This window comes from Salmo salar, chromosome ssa23 (genome assembly GCF_905237065.1).
Source record: "Salmo salar chromosome ssa23, Ssal_v3.1, whole genome shotgun sequence".
Lineage (NCBI taxonomy): Eukaryota > Metazoa > Chordata > Actinopteri > Salmoniformes > Salmonidae > Salmo > Salmo salar.
Window position 1 is genome coordinate 7183298 of NC_059464.1, and position 19164 is coordinate 7202461.

Consider the following 19164-nt stretch of genomic DNA (forward strand, 5'->3'; position numbering starts at 1 on the left):
TCAGACCTGTCAATCAATCACTGTGGGTGGGACTTTTTTGGGAAGGTTGTAGATTAGTAATCTAGTCAGAATAAATAATCTAGTCTACTCCCCCTACCAGATTGTGCACCCCCACTTTTATACAATGTCAGGCAACCATGAATAGACCTACAGCTATGATTGAAGAATGAAGCAGGTGTTAAACAGGGGCTTTGCTACACAGGAAACAGTTGACTACTCCATTGTTGACACTTTAATCAAATCAGTAGGCCTATATCAATATATTTAATACTACCATATACAGTGCTTTCGGAAACTATTCAGACCTCTTGACTTTTTCCACATTTTGTTACAGCCCAAAACAATCTAAAAACCTGTTTTTGCTTTGTCATTATGAGGTATTGTGTGTAGATTGATGATGGAAAACAAAAGTAATTTAATCCATTTTAGAATAAGGCTGTAACGTAACAAAATGCTGAAAAAGGGAAGGGGTCTGAAGACTTCCCGAATGCACTGTAAGTATCATGATAGTTGCTTTTATAATTTTCAATCGGTTTTCTTTTATTATATTTTTGACCAGAATGAGGCTCTCTCTCCAGTACCTATTGTTCCTGCAGTGAGGTTTCAACATCTTCATAGAATGTTTTCATAATTTCTCTGCAGATAATCGCCAAAAAGCAGTAGCCTACCAGTATGCAAATTAGGGAGACAAATGAACGGCTCTCTCACCGATGTGTTTGTGTTTGTATTTATTAAAGATCCCCAAGGCAGCAGCTACTCTTCCTGGGGTCCAGCAACATTAAGGCAGTTATATAGAATTTAAAATATGACATGACATTACACTTTTCACAACAGATTAAGTGTGTTCCCTCATGCCACTACACTACTATCACATATCTACAATCCAAAATCCATGTGTACGTGTGTGTAGAGTGCGTGTCTTGTCATGTGTATATGTGTCTTAGCCTGTGTGTGTGGGTCTCTTCACAGTCCCCGCTGTTCCATAAGGTGTTTTTTATATGATTTTTAAATCTGATTCTACTGCTTGCGTCAGTTCCTTGATGTGGAATAGAGTTCCATGTAGTCATGGCTCTATGTAGTACTGTGCTCCTCCCATAGTCTGTTCTTGACTTGGGGATTTTGAAGAGACTTTTGGTGGCATGTCTTGTGGGGGTATGCATGGGTGTCCGAGCTGTGTGTTAGTAGTTTAAACAGACCTCGGTGTATTCGGCATGTCAATACTTCTTACAAAAACAAGTAGTGATGAAGTCAATCTCTCCTCCACTTTGAGCCATGAGAGATTTACATGGATATTAATGTTAGCTGTCTGTGTACATTTAAGGGCCAGCCATGCTGCCCTGTTCTGAGCCAATTGTAATTTTCCGAGGTCCTCTTTGTGGCACCTGACCACACGACTGAACAGTAGTCCAGGTGCTGCAAAACTAGAGCCTGTAGGACATGCCTTGTTGATAGTGTTGTTAAAAAGGCAGAGTAGCGCTTAATTATGGACAGACTTCTCCCCATTTTAGCTAATGTATCAACATGTTTTGACCATGGCAGTTTAGTCACCACAACTTGCTAAATTTCCACATTATTTGTTACAAGATTTAGTTGAGGTTTAGTGAATGATTTGTCCCAAATAAAATGCTTTTAGTTTTAAATATTTAGGACTAACTTATTCCTTGCCACCCATTCTGAAATTAACTGCAGGTCTTAAGTTAAGTGTTGCAGGGCTTTCACTCGCTGTAGTAGCTGACGTGTATAGTGTTGAGTTATCTGCATCCATAAAAGGCATGTCATTAGTAAATAATGAAAAAAGTCATAACACATACGCTTTTCCATCAGCAGACTATGATCGATAATGTCAAAAGCCACACTGAAGTCTAACGTTTTGGTTCCGTTCACCTAAAAGATCAGTTTGTTCGTGATCAACCCATCACTAGGTAGGCTACACTGGCAAGTCGACATGGGCTTCGAATCCTCGGAAAATACTAACAAGATCTTTGTATTACTTGTCCAGATGCGATACCATGGACATATAACTACGTTGTATGATTTATGAATAGCAAAGGGATATACAGTATATTGAACTTTATTAATTCAGGTCGACATCTTTTATAAACTAAGCTGTTCGGTCGTCAATCAAAAAACAGTAAATAGCCTATGCGCCCTGTCTCCGTGGCTGGCTATAGGCCTATGAAACATGCAAAATAAAATAAATGAATGTGCCAGAAAACAATAATTAATTGGCTTTCAACTCATCGTTACCACTTACATTACATGGGACGAAAGGCTATACAGATTTTTCTGACTAGCAAATTGAAACTTTTAAATGAAAAGAATCCTAGTTAATTTATGAAGTGGAAAAAGTAGCCGGCTGACATTGAGTAGGGTGTCCAATCAAAAATGCATATTTTGACCATATGTTAATTGTGTAGATAATCCTCTGAGAAAACCAATGTTCCAAACCTTATCTCAATCATTAGCCGTTCAAACGTTATTGGAGTTTTCACCTTTGTAGGATGGCCAGAATTAAGGTGACTAACGTTAAATCAAGAGGCCAGAGAAAAATAGTGGTCAAAAATGTGGCTAATTACATTGCGTCAGAAATCAAGAATTAATGCTACTAACTGTTAGCTACCTGACAGGCTCACTTTCCCGTTGAAATCGTCATCTTTCTTCTCGAATACACAGGACATAAAATAATATAGAGGTAAGATGGACATCGATTTTGAGACATGTCAAGACCACTCTAAATAGCAGGAGGGTGAAGTCAGGCGCAGGAGACCCGAGGTACGTGAAAACACGTTTAATGAATAAGTCCACAAATACCAAAACAAGGCAGGGCAACAATACTCCAAAACAACAGGAACAAGATAATCCTGAAAAGAGTCGGGACGCAACCCTAATGCCCAAAATGACAGTGACAGAGGACGACCAAATCCCCCAACCTACTAATAGGGCGACACGAAAATAACCCCGCACAAACCTCAACAAAAACAGACAGACTAAATACCCCACTAACGACCTAACACAAAACAGGTGCTAACCAAAACAGACATAACCAAATGACACAGAAACAGAGATCGGTGGCAGCTAATAGGCCGGCGACGACGACGACAGCCGAGCGCCGCCCGACCCGGGAGAGACGCCACCTTCTGTGGACGTTGTGACACATGACATGTACACACTATATACACTTTTCATATTCATTTGAAATTCCTCTTCTTTTTCAAAGATTTCTCACCAAAACAAGCGTATCTCTGTGAAATGTCAATGGCGCACTGATGCCAAGCTTTTTATTTTCAAAGTCTTTAACATTTAATTCAGCTCGTGTCATGCTAATTTAGCTTTTTGCCACCCGCGGAAACAACTTTGAAGACTACCACCACAAAATGTAAAATCCTCAAAGGTTACGAGAAACCTGCACCACTATGTCAACAGAGCTCAGTTCTTATTATCGGATGTTGCGAAATCCGACTTTTTTTTATTTATATATAAGGCTAATAATATGTTAGAGAATGACCTCGTTGAATGATTCAGAACAATTATAATCATATTTGTCTTGGTAAAATGTATTTTATTAACATAAGGAAGTGAAATGTAATCAGCAAAGTGTGTTTTCAGGCACTCTGGGTAGAGTGGGTGGACACCTTTCAGTGAGTCTGTTACCAGCTGTTTAGCCTACAAAACACTGTAAATACAATTATTTATTTGCATACGACCCAATTAGGAGCTGAGAATACACACTGAGCTCTGCACAGTCAGGGCCTAGTGGCTCTGCTGTTCCTATGACATTAGAGTGTGTGTCTGTGTGGATAAAACCGGAACCACTGCATGTGGAGACAACCGTTCCATGACATGGAAAAGTGCCAACACAGCATGTATCCACCCAGCAAGTCGCACATACAGAGAGAACACTCATACACATTCAGTAAATAGTGTTCACTGGTTGTTTAGTCAGAGTCAACGTGTTACATACTGACACTCCTTGTCGCTGGAGATTGTGTGCATGTCTGTGTGTGTGCGCGTGCGCTAGGGTGTGAACGTTTTAACTTTAAAACATTTCAACGAAATTGGGATCCATAATGTTAAGAAAAATCCCTAATGGATAAACAATGTTTTTTTTTTTTTTTTTTTTTTCCTCCACTGAATTAAAATCAAAGTGCAGCTTGCTCGCCTGCTCTTAATCTTCGCTAATGATGTGAGTGTGTTCAGTCTTCGGTCTGTTGCATGTAGAATATCCTAGCTTATTCATTGATGATAGGCCCTGCTTTACTGAAGTTGTGAAATACAACATTCCATTGCGAAATACAGTTTTTGATTGCGGATAGATAGACCGAGTGCAGGGTTCTGACTCCGTCTGCCTGGTGGCCAACCTGCCTATACTATGTCCCTCCTCTCTCTCGCAGTCCCTCGCTAGCTCGCTATGAAAGATGTGAGCGCGTTTGTGTTCTCGGAAGTACGGCAACTAATCTGTCTCCTCTGTTCCAAAAATACTGAATCTTAGGAGTCGATTCCTAGCAGAAGATATTTTCTTTCTACTGCATGTCATGGTAAGTCACGGTATTGAACAAACTTTAAAGTAATTTTTTTAGGAGAGAGTGGTCTGCGTGCAGGCAGCTCAAGATTATTTGATTGACAGTTCTGCTTACCTAGTGATGGACGTCGATCCCGGTTCAGATGGGGCATTCCTATACAGACAAGTAAAATGCCCATTCAGTGGCGCTTCGAAACTATCTCCAGAGAAGGTTTTGTGTCGGCGTTTGAAAAGCTATAGTGTACCCTTACAGACCAACAAACATTCCGTAGCCGAGACGCTTTCAAGGGTATATGACTGCGGTAGATATAACTTCATTGCCCGGCCCTAGCGGTCATGCGTAATAGGACCATTATTCTGAATTGTGAATTGATGTGGAATTTTATGTTTTTTTTCTGAATGTTATGATGTTTAAATGTTTAGCAAAATTGTCCATTTGTCACATCCCTTGCATGTGCATGCATGCGTGCGTGCCTGTGTGTTTGTCTCCGTTCAAGTGTCTCCAGCCCTGATGCAGCAACCTAATGTAATCTGACAGGTTTAGGTGAATGCTCTGACACCTTGCCATGCCGGCCACCACACACACGTATGCACGCACACACACCCCTCTTCTAAAGAGCTAGATATATTGAAAGAGAGAAAATTGTAGGAGCGATAGAGAAAGGAGATGGAGAGAGTAACAGACAGGCAGACAGGAAATCACAGCACTGTCTCAACAGGGGCTGTGGCCGTGTGTTCTTATTGGTTGTTTAAGTTGAGCCTGGTGACATTTACTGAAATGCAATAACAACCAGCTCATTTCCTCAACAGGAAATAATAAAACTGTATAGGCTGTCAAGCACACACACTCACACGCATGCACACACGCTCACACACACACACACACACACACTTTGGGCTGCAGGACATGCTGGAAGAGAGAAGCTATGACCTTGACCTCTGGCTTCTATTGGCTTTTCTGTCATCACTCCCTCTAGAGCACACACAAATATGCACTCAGTGGCCAGTATATTAGGTACACCACCCCGTTCACGAAAATGGTTCGCTCCTACAGAAAGTGAGTCACGTGGCCGGCCGTGTCTTGCTATACTGAGCAAAAATATAAACTCAACATGCACAAACAATTTCAACGATTTTACTGAGTTACAGTTCATATAAGGAAATCAGTCAATTTGAATAAATTCATCAGGTCCTAATCTATGGATTTCACATGACTGTGCAGTGGTGTAGCCATGGGTGGGCCTGGGAGGGCATTGATCCATCCACTTGGGAGCCAAGCCAACCCACTGGGGAGCCAGGCCCAGCCAATCATAATGAGTTTTTCCCCACAAAAGGGCTTTATTACAGGCAGAAATACTTCTCAGTTTCATCACCTGTCCAGATGGCTGGTCTCAGATGATCCTGCAGGTGAATAAGCCGGATGTGGAGGTCCTGGGCTTGCGTGGTCTACAGTTGTGAGGCCGGTTGGACGTACAGTGCTGCCAGGAAATCCATGATCCAGTTGCAGAGGGAGTTGTTTAGTCCCAGGGTCCTTAGCTTAGTGATGACCTTTGTGGGCACTATGGTGTTGAAAGCTGAGCTGTAGTCAATGAACAGCATTCTCACATAGGTGTTACTTTTGTCCAGGTGGGAAAGGGCAGAGTGGAGTGTGATTGCGTCATCTGTATGCGCTATGCAAATTGTAGTGGGTCTAGGATTGATGGTGTTGATGTGTGCAATGACCAGCCTTTCAAAGCACTTCATGGCTACAGATGTGAGTGCTATGGGGCGGTAGTCATTTAAATAGGTTACCTTCGCTTTCTTGGGCACAGGGACTATGGTGGTCTGCTTGAAACATGAAGGTATTACAGACTCGGTCAGGGAGAGGTTGAAAATGTCAGTGAAGACACTTGCCTGTCCGCGCATGCTTTGAGTACACGTCCTGGCAATCCGTCTGGCCCCACGGCCTTGTGAATGTTGACCTGTTTAAAGGTCTTGCTCACATCGGCTACGGATAGCGTGATCACACAGTTGCCCGGAACAGCTGGTGCTCTCATGCATGCTTCAGTGTTGCTTGCCAGGGGTGCATGCTTAGTCACCTCCTGTACTCCCTGTTCACCCACGACTGCGTGGCTAAGCACAAATCCAACACCATCATTAAGTTTGCTGACGACACAACAGGGGTAGGCCTGATCACCAACAACGATGACACAGCCTATAGGGAGGAGGTCAGAGACCTGGCAGTGTGGTGCCAGGACAACAACCTCTCCCTCTACGTGAGAAAGACAAAGAAAATGATCGTGGACTACAGGAAAAGAAGGGCCGAACACGCCCCCATTCACATCGACGGGGCTGTAGTGGAGCAGGTTGAGAGTTTTAAGTTCCTTGGTGTCCACATTACCGGCAAACTATTATGGTCCAAACAAACCAAGAAAGTTGTGAAGAGGGCACGACAATGCCTTTTCCCCTCAGGAGACTGAAAAGATCTGGTATGGGTCGCCAGATCCTCAAAAAAGTTATACAGCTGCACCATTGAGAGCATCCTGACCGGTTGCATCACCGACTGGTATGTTAACTGCTTGGCATCCGACCGTAAGGCGCTACAGAGGGTAGTGCGTACAGTCCAGTACATCACTTGGGCCAAGCTTCCTGCCATCCAGGACCTATATACGGGGCGGTGTCAGAGGAAGGCCCAAAACATTGTCAAAGACTCCACTCACCCAAGTCATAAATTATTCTCTCTGGTACCGCACGGCAAGTGGTACCGGAGTGCCAAGTCTAGGTTCAAAAGGCTCGTTAACAGCTTCTACCTGCAAGCCATAAGACTACTGAACAATTAATCAAATAGCCACCCGGACAATTTGCATGGACTCTTTTATTTTTAAATTTAATTTAACCTTTAACTTCATAGGAACTTGACTCTGTACCGGTACCCCCTGTATATAGCCTTGCTATTGTTATTTTATTTTTGCTCTTTAAATATTTTTTCTATTTTCTTATATTTTATATACACTGCTCAAAAAAATAAAGGGAACACTTAAACAACACAATGTAACTCCAAGTCAATCACACTTCTGTGAAATCAAACTGTCCACTTAGGAAGCAACACTGATTGACAATACATTTCACATGCTGTTGTGCAAATGGAATAGACAACAGGTGGAAATTATAGGCAATTAGCAAGACACCCCCAATAAAGGAGTGGTTCTGCAGGTGGTGACCACAGACCACTTCTCAGTTCCTATGCTTCCTGCTGATGTTTTGGTCACTTTTGATTGCTGGCGGTGCTTTCACTCTAGTGGTAGCATGAGACGGAGTCTACAACCCACACAAGTGGCTCAGGTAGTGCAGCTCATCCAGGATGGCACATCAATGCGAGCTGTGGCAAGAAGGTTTGCTGTGTCTGTCAGCGTAGTGTCCAGAGCATGGAGGCGCTACCAGGAGACAGGCCAGTACATCAGGAGAAGTGGAGGAGGCCGTAGGAGGGCAACAACCCAGCAGCAGGACCGCTACCTCCGCCTTTGTGCAAGGAGGAGCACTGCCAGAGCCCTGCAAAATGACCTCCAGCAGGCCACAAATGTGCATGTGTTTGCTCAAACGGTCAGAAACAGACTCCATGAGGGCCCGACATCCACAGGTGGGGGTTGTGCTTACAGCCCAACACCGTGCAGGACGTTTGGCATTTGCCAGAGAACACCAAGATTGGCAAATTCGCTACTGGCGCCCTGTGCTCTTCACAGATGAAAGCAGGTTCACACTGAGCACGTGACAGACGTGACAGAGTCTGGAGATGCCGTGGAGAATGTTCTGCTGCCTGCAACATCCTCCAGCATTACCGGTTTGGCGGTGGGTCAGTCATGGTGTGGGGTGGCATTTCTTTGGGGGGCCGCACCGCCCTCCATGTGCTCGCCAGAGGTAGCCTGACTGCCATTAGGTACCGAGATGAGATCCTCAGACCCCTTGTGAGACCATATGCTGGTGCGGTTGGCCCTGGGTTCCTCCTAATGCAAGACAATGCTAGACCTCATGTGGCTGGAGTGTGTCAGCAGTTCCTGCAAGTGGAAGGCATTGATGCTATGGACCGCCCGTTCCCCAGACCTGAATCCAATTGAGCACATCTGGGACATCATGTCTCGCTCCATCCACCAACGCCACGTTGCACCACAGACTGTCCAGGAGTTGGCGGATGCTTTAGTTCAGGTCTGGGAGGAGATCCCTCAGGAGACCATCCGCCACCTCATCAGGAGCATGCCCAGGCGTTGTAGGGAGGTCATACAGGCACGTGGAGGCCACACACACTACTGAGCCTCATTTTGACTTGTTTTAAGGACATTACATCAAAGTTGGATCAGCCTGTATTGTGGTTTTCCACTTTAATTTTGAGTGTGACTCCAAATCCAGATAAATTGGATTTCCATTGATTATTTTTGTGTGATTTTGTTGTCAGAACATTCGACTATGTAAAGAAAATAGTATTTAATAAGATAATTTCATTCATTCATATCTAGGATGTGTTATTTTAGTGTTCCCTTTATTTTTTTGAGGAGTGTTGTAACGCCCTGGCCATAGAGAGGGGTTTTTGTTCTTTATTTTGGTTAGGCCAGGGTGTTACATTGGGTGGGCGTTCTATGTTCTTTTTCTATGGTTTTGTATTTCTTTGTTTTGGGCCGTGTGTGGCTCCCAATCAGGCACAGCTGAAGTTCGTTGTTGTTGATTGGGAGTCACACAATGTGGTTTTGTGGATAATTGTTTCTGTTAGTGTTTGCACCTGACAGAACTGTTGGCTGTCGGTTTTCTCTTTTCTTGTTTTTGTATAGTGTTCACGTTGTTCAATTAAATATTAAATGATGAACACTAACTCCGCTGCACCTTGGTCTGCACCCACTATGCCCTAGCGTTACAGAATTACCCACCAAACAAGGACCAAGCAGCGGAGGAAGGAGCAGCGCCAGGAGGAGCAAGGATCCTGGACCAGGGAGAGAAAGGACTGGACATGGGAGGACATCCTGGATGGCAAGGGATCCTACACTTGGGAAGAGATCCTGGTCGGAAGGGATCGCCTCCCATGGGAACAGGTAGAGGCATTCAGAAGAGTGGCGGCAGCAGGAAGGAAGGACCAACGGCAACGGTATGAGGGAACACGGCTGGGAAGGAAGCCCGAGAGGCAGCCCCCCAAAAATGTTTGGTGGGGGCACACGGGGAGTGTGGCAGTGTCAGGTTGGAGACCTGAGCCAGCTCCCCATGCTTACAGGAGGCAGCGCAGTACTGGTCAGACACCATGTTATGCGGTAAAGCGCACGGTGTCCCCAGTACGCGTGGAGAGCCCGGGGCGCTACATCCCAGCTCCTAACATCTGCCGGGGGAGGTTAGGCATCAAGCCAGGACGGGTTGTGCAGGCCGTGCGCTCTAGACCTCCAGTGCGTCTTCTTGACCCGGTCCGTTCTGTGCCTCCTCCTAGGACCAGGCCACCAGTGGGTCTCCCCATCCTGGTCCGTCCTGTGCCACCTCCCAGGACTAGGCCTCCAGTGGGTCTCCCTATCCTGGTCTGTCCTGTGCCTGCTCCACGGACCAGGCCCCCAGTGGGTCTCCCCATCCTGGTTAAGCCTGTGCCTCCTCCTCGGACCAGGCCTCCAGTGGGTCTCCCCATCCTGGTCTGTCCTGTGCCACCTCCCAGGACTAGGCCTCCAGTGGGTCTAGCCAGTCCGGAGCTGCCAGAGCCGCCCGCCAGTCAGGAGCTGCCAGAGCGGCCCGCCAGTCAGGAGCTGCCAGAGCGGTTCGCCTGTCCGGAGCTGCCAGAGCGGCCCGCCTGTCCGGAGCTGCCAGAGCGGCCCGCCTGTTCGGAGCTGCCAGAGCGGCCCGCCTGTTCGGATCTGCCTGAGTGGCCCGCCTGTCCGGATCTGCCAGAGTGGCCCGCCTGTCCGGATCTGCCATCGCTGCCCGCCAGCCGGGCGCAGCCAGGGTCATCCGCCAGTCGGGCGCAGCAAGGGTCGTCTGCCAGCCGGGCTCAGCCATCACCGCCCGCCAGCCGGGCGCAGCAAGGGACACCCGCCAGCCGGGCGCAGCCATCGCCGCCCGCCAGCCGGGCGCAGCCAGGGTCGTCTGCCAGCCGGGCGCAACAAGGGTCGCCCGCCAGCCGGGCGAATTCAGGGTCGCGGCCAGGTGCGCCACCTAAGAGGGGGGGGTACTGTAACGCCCTGGCCATAGAGAGGGGTTTTTGTTCTTTATTTTGGTTAGGCCAGGGTGTTACATTGGGTGGGCGGTTTTTGTTCTTTATTTTGGTTAGGCCAGGGTGTTACATTGGGTGGGCGTTCTATGTTCTTTTTCTATGGTTTTGTATTTCTTTGTTTTGGGCCGTGTGTGGCTCCCAATCAGGCACAGCTGAAGTTCGTTGTTGTTGATTGGGAGTCACACATAAGTGCATGTTTTTCCGTTGGGGTTTTGTGGGTAATTGTTTCTGTTAGTGTTTGCACCTGACAGGACTGTTGGCTGTCGGTTTTCTCTTTTCTTGTTTTTGTATAGTGTTCACATTGTTCAATTAAATATTAAATGATGAACACTAACTCCGCTGCACCTTGGTCTTCTCTCCAGTACGACAGCCGTTACAAGTGTATATATCTTTTTTTTACTCCAGTTTATTTTAGTAAATACTTTTTAACACTTATTTTTCTTAACTGCATTGTTGGTTACGGGCTTTTAAGTAAGCATTTCACGGTAAGGTCTACACCTGTTGTATTTGGCGCATGTGACAAATAAAATTGTATTTCATTTGTTAAGCACATTTTTACTCCTGAGATTATTTAGGCTTGCCATAACAAAGGGGTTGAATACTTATTGACTCAAGACATTTCAGCTTTTCCTTTTGTATTAATTTGTGGGGGAGAGAGAGGGAGAGGGAGGGAGAGGGAGAGGGCGAGAGAGCTCCTCTTCCTACTGCTGGATTTGTGGCTTCTGGGTACTGGCATGTCATGGGCAGCATTCATAAACATCACAGTTATCTCTGTCTCTCTCTCTTTATCTCTGCCCTTCAGCCGTCTGTCTCTGCCCAGAAAGATGCTGTTGTGTTACTGTGGCAACAGACCTAGTACCACTCTGTCTGTGCCCCATCTGGCGTCCCCTCTGCCAACCCAGCCGTGTGCCACTGCAATCTGGGAAAACATTAACAGCTAACTAACTACACCACCATTAAGATAATGATCAACAAGTGTGCATCTGTTCCCCAAATTCAGTTATTCCTCACTTATACAAGTAACTTTACATTTGAGAGACATTAGTTAGATACTGCAATTAGTCAAATGCAGCCGGAGACCATATTTTAATAGCTTAAGGCTTCAAAAGTGTGATGGCTTATAGTGTTACTTTGTGCTGCTGCTGTGAAATAATTTGGCTCATGACAGCTGTAAAGAAATAGTTGTGCTCCTGCTGTTGGTGAGGCTAGCAAAGTTGTAAAGGAACAGAGCGTTCTGATATCTTATAACTCTGTGTGGAAGAGAGGGGTTCTGACTCAGAGAGATTAATTAGCACACTCCTCTACTGCAGAGTGGGATTTGAAACTGCTCGCTGTCTGATTTCCCAATGGTAACCCATATCTAAGAGAGCCACTCACTCCCAATGAGAGCTGCAGCCCTGTCAATCATCCAAAAAACTGTTTATGTTCACTTCTGTCTGTCTACACACCGACCTACTGGATTGCGTTTCTCTTCTGTACTCCCTCAGTTAGTTCCTATTGCTGATAGTCAGTCAGTCATTTAGTCAATAATTTAGTATGTCAGTCATTTAGTCAGTCTGTCAGTCATTTAGTATGTCAATCATATATTCAGTCAGTCATTTATTCAGTTGTTTAGTCCGTCAGCCAGTCAGTCATTTAGTCAGTCAGTCAGTGTTAATTCCATCTGATTCAACCTCAGCTCTAGCAGCATATAGAGTTAAGAGTTTAATCATGTCTCTGCTTTAGGCCTTTTTTACCTAATTACTTAATACTAATGAAATGGAGGACTTTTTTATAACTCTGAAAAATGACTTGGATTAAATAGACTCTCTCTCTTTCCCTCTCGCTCTCTCTCTCATACCCACATTATTTATCTCCCCCTCCCATGACATCTCCTCGCTCACCTTTCTTGCCCTCTTGCTGTATCTCTCCTCCCAATTTATTTCAAAGGGCTTTACTAGCATGGGAAACTTTATGTTTACATTGCTAAAGCAAATCTCTCTCTCTCTCTCCATCCCTCTCTCATTAGGTGGTGATCGTGAATTTCCCCAGAGATTCTGCTAGAAAAAAATGGGGTCCATTCTGAAAAGGTTTGAATACCACTGAGATGGAGGGATGTGTGTCAGTGATGCGCCGGTTGACTCATAACCCGCAGTCCCTGTGGTTATATCCGAGGGGAGGATAAGTTTAGGGTCATTAAATATTGTGTGGCTGAGGGCGGGTGTGTGGCGAGCGGGTTGAATAAAGAGAAACAATACCTTAAAAAATCTACGAATGTATAATCGTTGTGGAATTTATATAGGCTACATTGAGGTTTTTCATTCATTATTTTAGGCCATCTGGTATAAGTGCATAAGCCTAAGCTTTAGGGCTTAACTGTACGCACTCCAAATATTGCTTTTGGGAACTGGCAGAAAAAGTTCACGTCAATCCACGGAGGCAAAAAGGACATTGTCTAAGTTTAACTCAATAAGAGAAAAGCTGCGAAAGAAGAGTTGAAAATAAAGAGACGGGAGGGCCAGAAAAGTAATGTTTGGAAAATATTTGTTCAAGTGGTAAAAGAGGATGATAGCAGTGTGTTATGTGTGATGATTGTGAGGCGCTATAGAAATTTGACAGACACAAGACGGGCCTATGGCATGTCAAGGGAACTGTAGCCTACTGTTTAGATGGGTTAAAAAATCTGGACACTGACTGTAGGTCTATAACCTCTCACATAGCCTTAATAATAACTCCTGTAGAATTAAACATTTCTTGCAGTAAAATTATACACCAAAAGTGGGCAAAATTTGCACTTGGGAGTGGAGAAATAGGATTTCATTCTTTCTGCATCTTGAGAGAATGCAATGTTCAGTTTGATACCACCTGTAGAGGTGCTGTCTTCATCATTAAAGTGTTGTGGGTTGACTATCATTAATGCGATGACTGCTATTTATCGAAAAATTACCTACTACGTTCAATTATTACTCGATTAAATTAATCATGTAACAATTAACTCACTAGGAATTTGGGCCACCACGGGAAAAGTTTATTTAATGAGTTACCGTTTCCTGAATTAACTCATGAATATAGTATCATACCAGTCATCAATCAATCATTTCCTCATATCAGTCTCATTCTGAATGTCGTTGACCTGGTAAATCTGCACGAACCCTAACCTAAATGATGAATCAGCGATACACAAATTGCCTTAATTATTTATTTACTAACTAACTAAATAATCACATAGAAATACAGAAACACACACACGCTATAGGTTATTGATTACTAACATAATGCATATGAAACGTCCCTAGTGGACTAACCTGATATGACGGCTTGTTACACAATGGAAAGGGGTTGGGGAAAGATAAAGAGCGGGAGAGACAAAAAGAGTGGACTTATCGTACATACATTTGGAAACTACGCTCACCGTAAATATGAATATTTAGCACCCTAACAACCGCTTATTTTGCAAAATAAATGTGTCTAAAAGTCTAAAATCACACATTGTTATCTTTTCACAAATAGTTTCATATTTAATCATATGTTTTACAACATTTAGATGTAAATCTGATATATACATTGTGAAAGCTCTTAAAGTTACAATGTTTCCGTTATAACGTCTTTCTGATCATTTTAATGACATCACAAAATAGACATTCATTTCCCATATTCCAACTGTCTATTGATGTTAGAAATATTGTTTCAATGTCTATTGTTTGATGTTGAAGTTTTGGCGGCACAGTCTCTCTGTGTAACACAGCAGACATTCCATTCTCCATTGGACCATTTTCACAGCTTTCTTTTTCTTTACCACCGGTCAAACTGATGTCATTTGGACATTTTGCGTAGATAATCTTTCCCTTTTTTTGTTGAGTGATTGTATTTTCTCTCCAGTCTCTAAACGTCTTCGCTCCGCGAAAGATGACAGAGAACTTTACCGATGTCAACTAGATTGAAGAATTCATTTTATCGATCTATTACATTATTCTGTTGAGCAAGGGTTTATTTAGTCTTCTAGGGCCACATATAATGACAAGAGTGTGTATGTCTGTGTGTTTAGTTTATTAATTCAACCATTTTAAAAAAGTTTATATGCGCCTGTATGAGTGTGCATGTGAGTGTTTGTTTATGTGGGTGGTAAAATGGGTCACTCTCACTGCGATAGCTAGCTGTCTGTCTGCATACATCTCTTCTTTCATGAGTGGCAACCCAATTAACATGACTCCAGGGGTGTAGAATGAGGATAGGGTTTCTCCCATCAGGGAAACACATAGAGTTGAGGAGGTTTTTAGTGTTGAAAATCCCATAGGGCTCTCTAACAACTCTCATATCACACACCATGGGCTCTCAAGTGAAAATGGAATACTACGCCTCTGAATCGCATTTAACCTTGACACACACAGACACACACACACACACACTGTGCCTTTGTTTCCCTGAAGTAGACTACAGTATCTCTCCCCAACATAATGTAATGTCATTCCTTGCCTGTGTGTATCACCCTGTGTGTCTGTGAATGCGACTTAATTTGAATAATGGTTCCCGCTCTCAGTGAGGTGTGTATCTATCCATCTAGCCCCCTGCCTGCCTGCCTGTATGCACTGTATCTATGCGGCGTAACACAGTGCAGAGTGATTGAGCTCATGCCTCTAAGCTTCCTAATAGCCCCTCTGAGGCCCCAAGCCCATTTAAAAACAGCTTTCACTGACAGGCCCCAGCCTTAACACACTGCTCAGGGTTACGCACTCCAAGTTCCAGGACACACACACCACATACTGTATACACACACAAAGACACACTCACTCATACACACACACACACACACGCAAGAGGAGCCAAGTGTTTCCTACTCCGGCAGATAGACATGGAATTAATTCATAATTCATTCATATTTAAAGGCCCAGAGCTGTCAAAACCAAAAATCCTGTGTTTTCCTGTGTTTTGTATGATATTGTACCACAGCTAATGAAACTAACACTGTTAAAGTGTGCAAAAAAAAATGTTATCATTGTTATTTCCTGATAGTTGCTTGTTTAAAATGCAATCTCCACAGGACCTTCTAATCAGCCTGTTTGCATGGGCGGGAGTTTCGGCTTGCCTGATGACATCACCAGGTGGTAAATTGGTTAATAGACCAATAACAGAGAGAGCTCCAAATCTCTCTGCCAATAACAGCTAGTTTTACGTTGTCCCCTCCCCACTCAGACCACTCCGATAGTCCTAGCAAAATTCTTGCTTGAGAAAGTTTTTTGTTGTTGCTAAAAAGCAATTTTAGCCAAATTTTATGGAAAACTGTTACAGTACGTTTTTTACATTTTTTTATTTAACTAGGCAAGTCAGTTAAGAAAAAAATATTATTTACAATGCCGGCCAAGCCCGGACGATGCTGGGTCAATTGTGTGCTGCCCTATGGGACTCCCAATCACGGTCAGATGTGATGCAGCCTGGATTCGAACCAGGTACTGCAGTGATCCCTCTTGCACTGAGATGCAGTGTCTTAGACCAAGTTACTTAATTGAAACCCAGAATGATTTGATATTGATATAAAAACAGCTGTATTGGGCCTTTAAAGGATCTGTTCTGGCTTCACATTCTCAGAAAATACATCATTGATGCGGGAGGGAGGGAGGTGTGGTGCAACTCCCAGCACCCCGTCTGCTATGCTTCACCACCCAGTGAGGGGTGAGAGCAACGCCCCACATGTTTCACACCCCCCCACCCTCCATCGCCCCTGTCCCACTCCTCAGATTGATTGGAATGATTTATGTGAAGCAGATTTGGCTTTTCCATGTTGAGCAATTTGTTACGTCACACCCCGGATTTTCTCTATGCTGAGCTGTTGGCTACCCACAATGTAGGCTAATTAGCAGGCAGACATTGAGGGTTCTATATATATACCCAAACTCCAGATCGTTTAATCAACCCTGCTCTCTTTTACGCTTTCTTTCTTACTCCCCCTCTATCTCTCCATCCCCACTCTCCACTGTCTGTACTGCTGTATGATTTAGTCTGTATTGAGACAGTAATAAGATGTTAAGTTCTGTCTGTAGAGTAGCTTGTTAGTGTCCATCTTCTGTCTCTAATGGTCTGTAAATGCTTTATTCCTCTCATTCATCTCATCTCTCTCTGATTGTGCTGCTTGTTGCTGAGAAGAACCAGACGATTAGCAGCCCATTGATCAAACCCCCCCTTGTCTATGTCTCATCCGGATCCTCCTCGCCTCTCCTCTTGTCCTCTCCTTAAGCCTGTCCCTGGCTAAATTAGAACACTCCATCAAGAGCTTTGTGATCTCTAAAATACCCTTTCCTGTCGGAAAGGGGGAAGACGGAGGGATGGGGAGGAGAGGAGACAGATGGGGGGAACGTATTTGCGGTTTAGCGTATGCTGAAGGAGGAGTTGGAGGGTATACTGTATGTATGCCCTATGCAGTACACACACACAGGGATGACAGAACAATAGTTTTCAGTTCCCTTTCACATGCCAATAAAGGTTGAGGGTTTTCATCTAACCTGTGTGATTGTGGTGTTGGGTTATTTTTGCTGTCACCTATGTGGTTATTCGGAGAAAGGAATATTATCTAGGCTAACCCCAACCCGAGCCCCCCCGTTCTACCACCTCTGGTCTCTTGGCCCTCCCACCCCTACGGGAGGGCAGCTCCTGCTCAGCACAGTCAAAGCTCTTTTCAGTCCTTGCACCCCAATGGTGCAAGGTATTATCTGAAAACTGCATTGTTGGTTAAGGGCTCGTAAGTAAGCATTTCACTGTAAGGTTGTATTCGGCACATGTGACAAATACATTTGATTTGATTTGACCAGCTTCCCCCTGAAGCTAGGCTAGCAGAGGCCCTGACCATCTTCTGAAAGCACCTGAAACCCTACATCTTCAAAGAGTATCTTAAATAATCCCCCTCCTCACCTCAAAAAAATAAAAATAAAATAATAATAATAATATATATATATATATATATAAAAAACACTGTCCTGAACCAACACTTGCACTTGACACCCCCCCTTCCAGCTCTGACTTTGCTGAAAGCCACTTCATTGGGGAAAAGTGTACTTACTATGCCTGTGATGTGTGATTGTCCCACCTAGCGATCTTAAGAGCGTCTACTAAATGACTCAAATGTAAATGCTAATCTATTGCGTAGTTTCACTACCTCTTATTACACACACTTCACTGACATGCCTATGTAGGGGGATCTTATGTCCTTTCTCTCTCCTGGGAATAATTTACTAAATACCTTGGCTTTTGTTTCTTTTTGTGCCGTGTTTAATCCTTCTCTCCTTTCTGCTTCTCTCTCTCCCTCTCTTTCTCCATCTCTCCCAGGGAGCAGCCCTCTGGACAGCCCCAGAAACTTCTCCCCCAACACGGCAGCACACTTCTCCTTCGTTCCAGCTCGCAGGTGAGCCAGGGGGTCAAGGGGCAGGGTTTCCGTTTCGGAAAATGTGGCCGGGAAGATTACAATTTTCCGACCATTTGACAAATTTACCGGACCCATATGCATTGGGTGCGTAACCCATTAGGTTGTCCACCCATTAGGTTGTCCACCCCTGACAGAAATCACATTTAGATTATGGTAATTCATCTTAACAAAACATGCAAGTTGTGTAATGAAGCAGTCAATAAAAACAAATTTTCAAACTTTGGCCAAAATGCAATTCGGGGGAAAAAAAAACATTCTTCACAGCGCATCTGATGCGACCGGTTCCATATGTGACAGATATGAAAATCTCAGAAACGTAGAGAGAGGGCTAATCTAAAGATGCAACAACTAGGATAGGTTGCTAATATGACTGTGATTGTGCCTTTGGCTTCTGGACAACAAAAGAAAGTTGATATGAAAACCAATAGAACAGCAGAGAAATGCTGGTTTCAATGACATGAGGTCTTTATAAAATAATTGACTCCACTTTTATATGGTCGGATTTTGCCTAAGCTACTTTGAAGCAAGGTAAGACATGCCTCATAATATGAAGTAAAAGGTTCAGGTCTCAAACAATTAAGTATATGTTTTCAAAATGCATACTGCCTCCAGCTCACATTGCAAAATGGTGGGGGAAACGCTGCCTACTGCTGCCTATGCACTTGAATGGGAGGCGCGCTCAATTACCTTCAATTACCAGAGAAATAAAAATAGTAGTTCTTTTAATCGTGGCCATCAAAACCATATTAACACGCAATTGCGTTTAGAATTGTTGCGCAATGACTGGGTTTATTAAAGCACATAGCTCTAGCACTGTTTGCAGGTGATATTCCGCTCAAAATAGGCTCTGTATGCTGTGCGCGCGTGATAAGTAAGACACATGATGAGTAACGAAAATGTGCACATTAATTCCAATACATTATGCAAATTAACCTATAGAACGATAAGCATGACAGTCAAATGTATTTCCATCAATTAATAAAGGGCATTATTTTGCAATGGATTGTTTTTTTTTTTTTTTGCAGGTCAATTTGGCCAGCAACAATTTTA

The 19164-nt window shown here is 44.1% G+C and overlaps 1 protein-coding gene across 4 annotated transcripts in view; it reads left to right on the plus strand.

Moving 5' to 3' along the window:
* Positions 1-19164, plus strand: part of LOC106584010 (microtubule-associated serine/threonine-protein kinase 2) — a 160715-nt gene that overhangs the window by 85099 nt on the left and 56452 nt on the right. For all 4 annotated transcript variants that reach the window (XM_045706495.1, XM_045706497.1, XM_045706494.1 and 1 more), the window contains one exon: positions 18018-18093. In XM_045706495.1, the coding sequence (XP_045562451.1) occupies positions 18018-18093 (76 nt within the window). The remainder of the gene's footprint in view (positions 1-18017; positions 18094-19164) is intronic.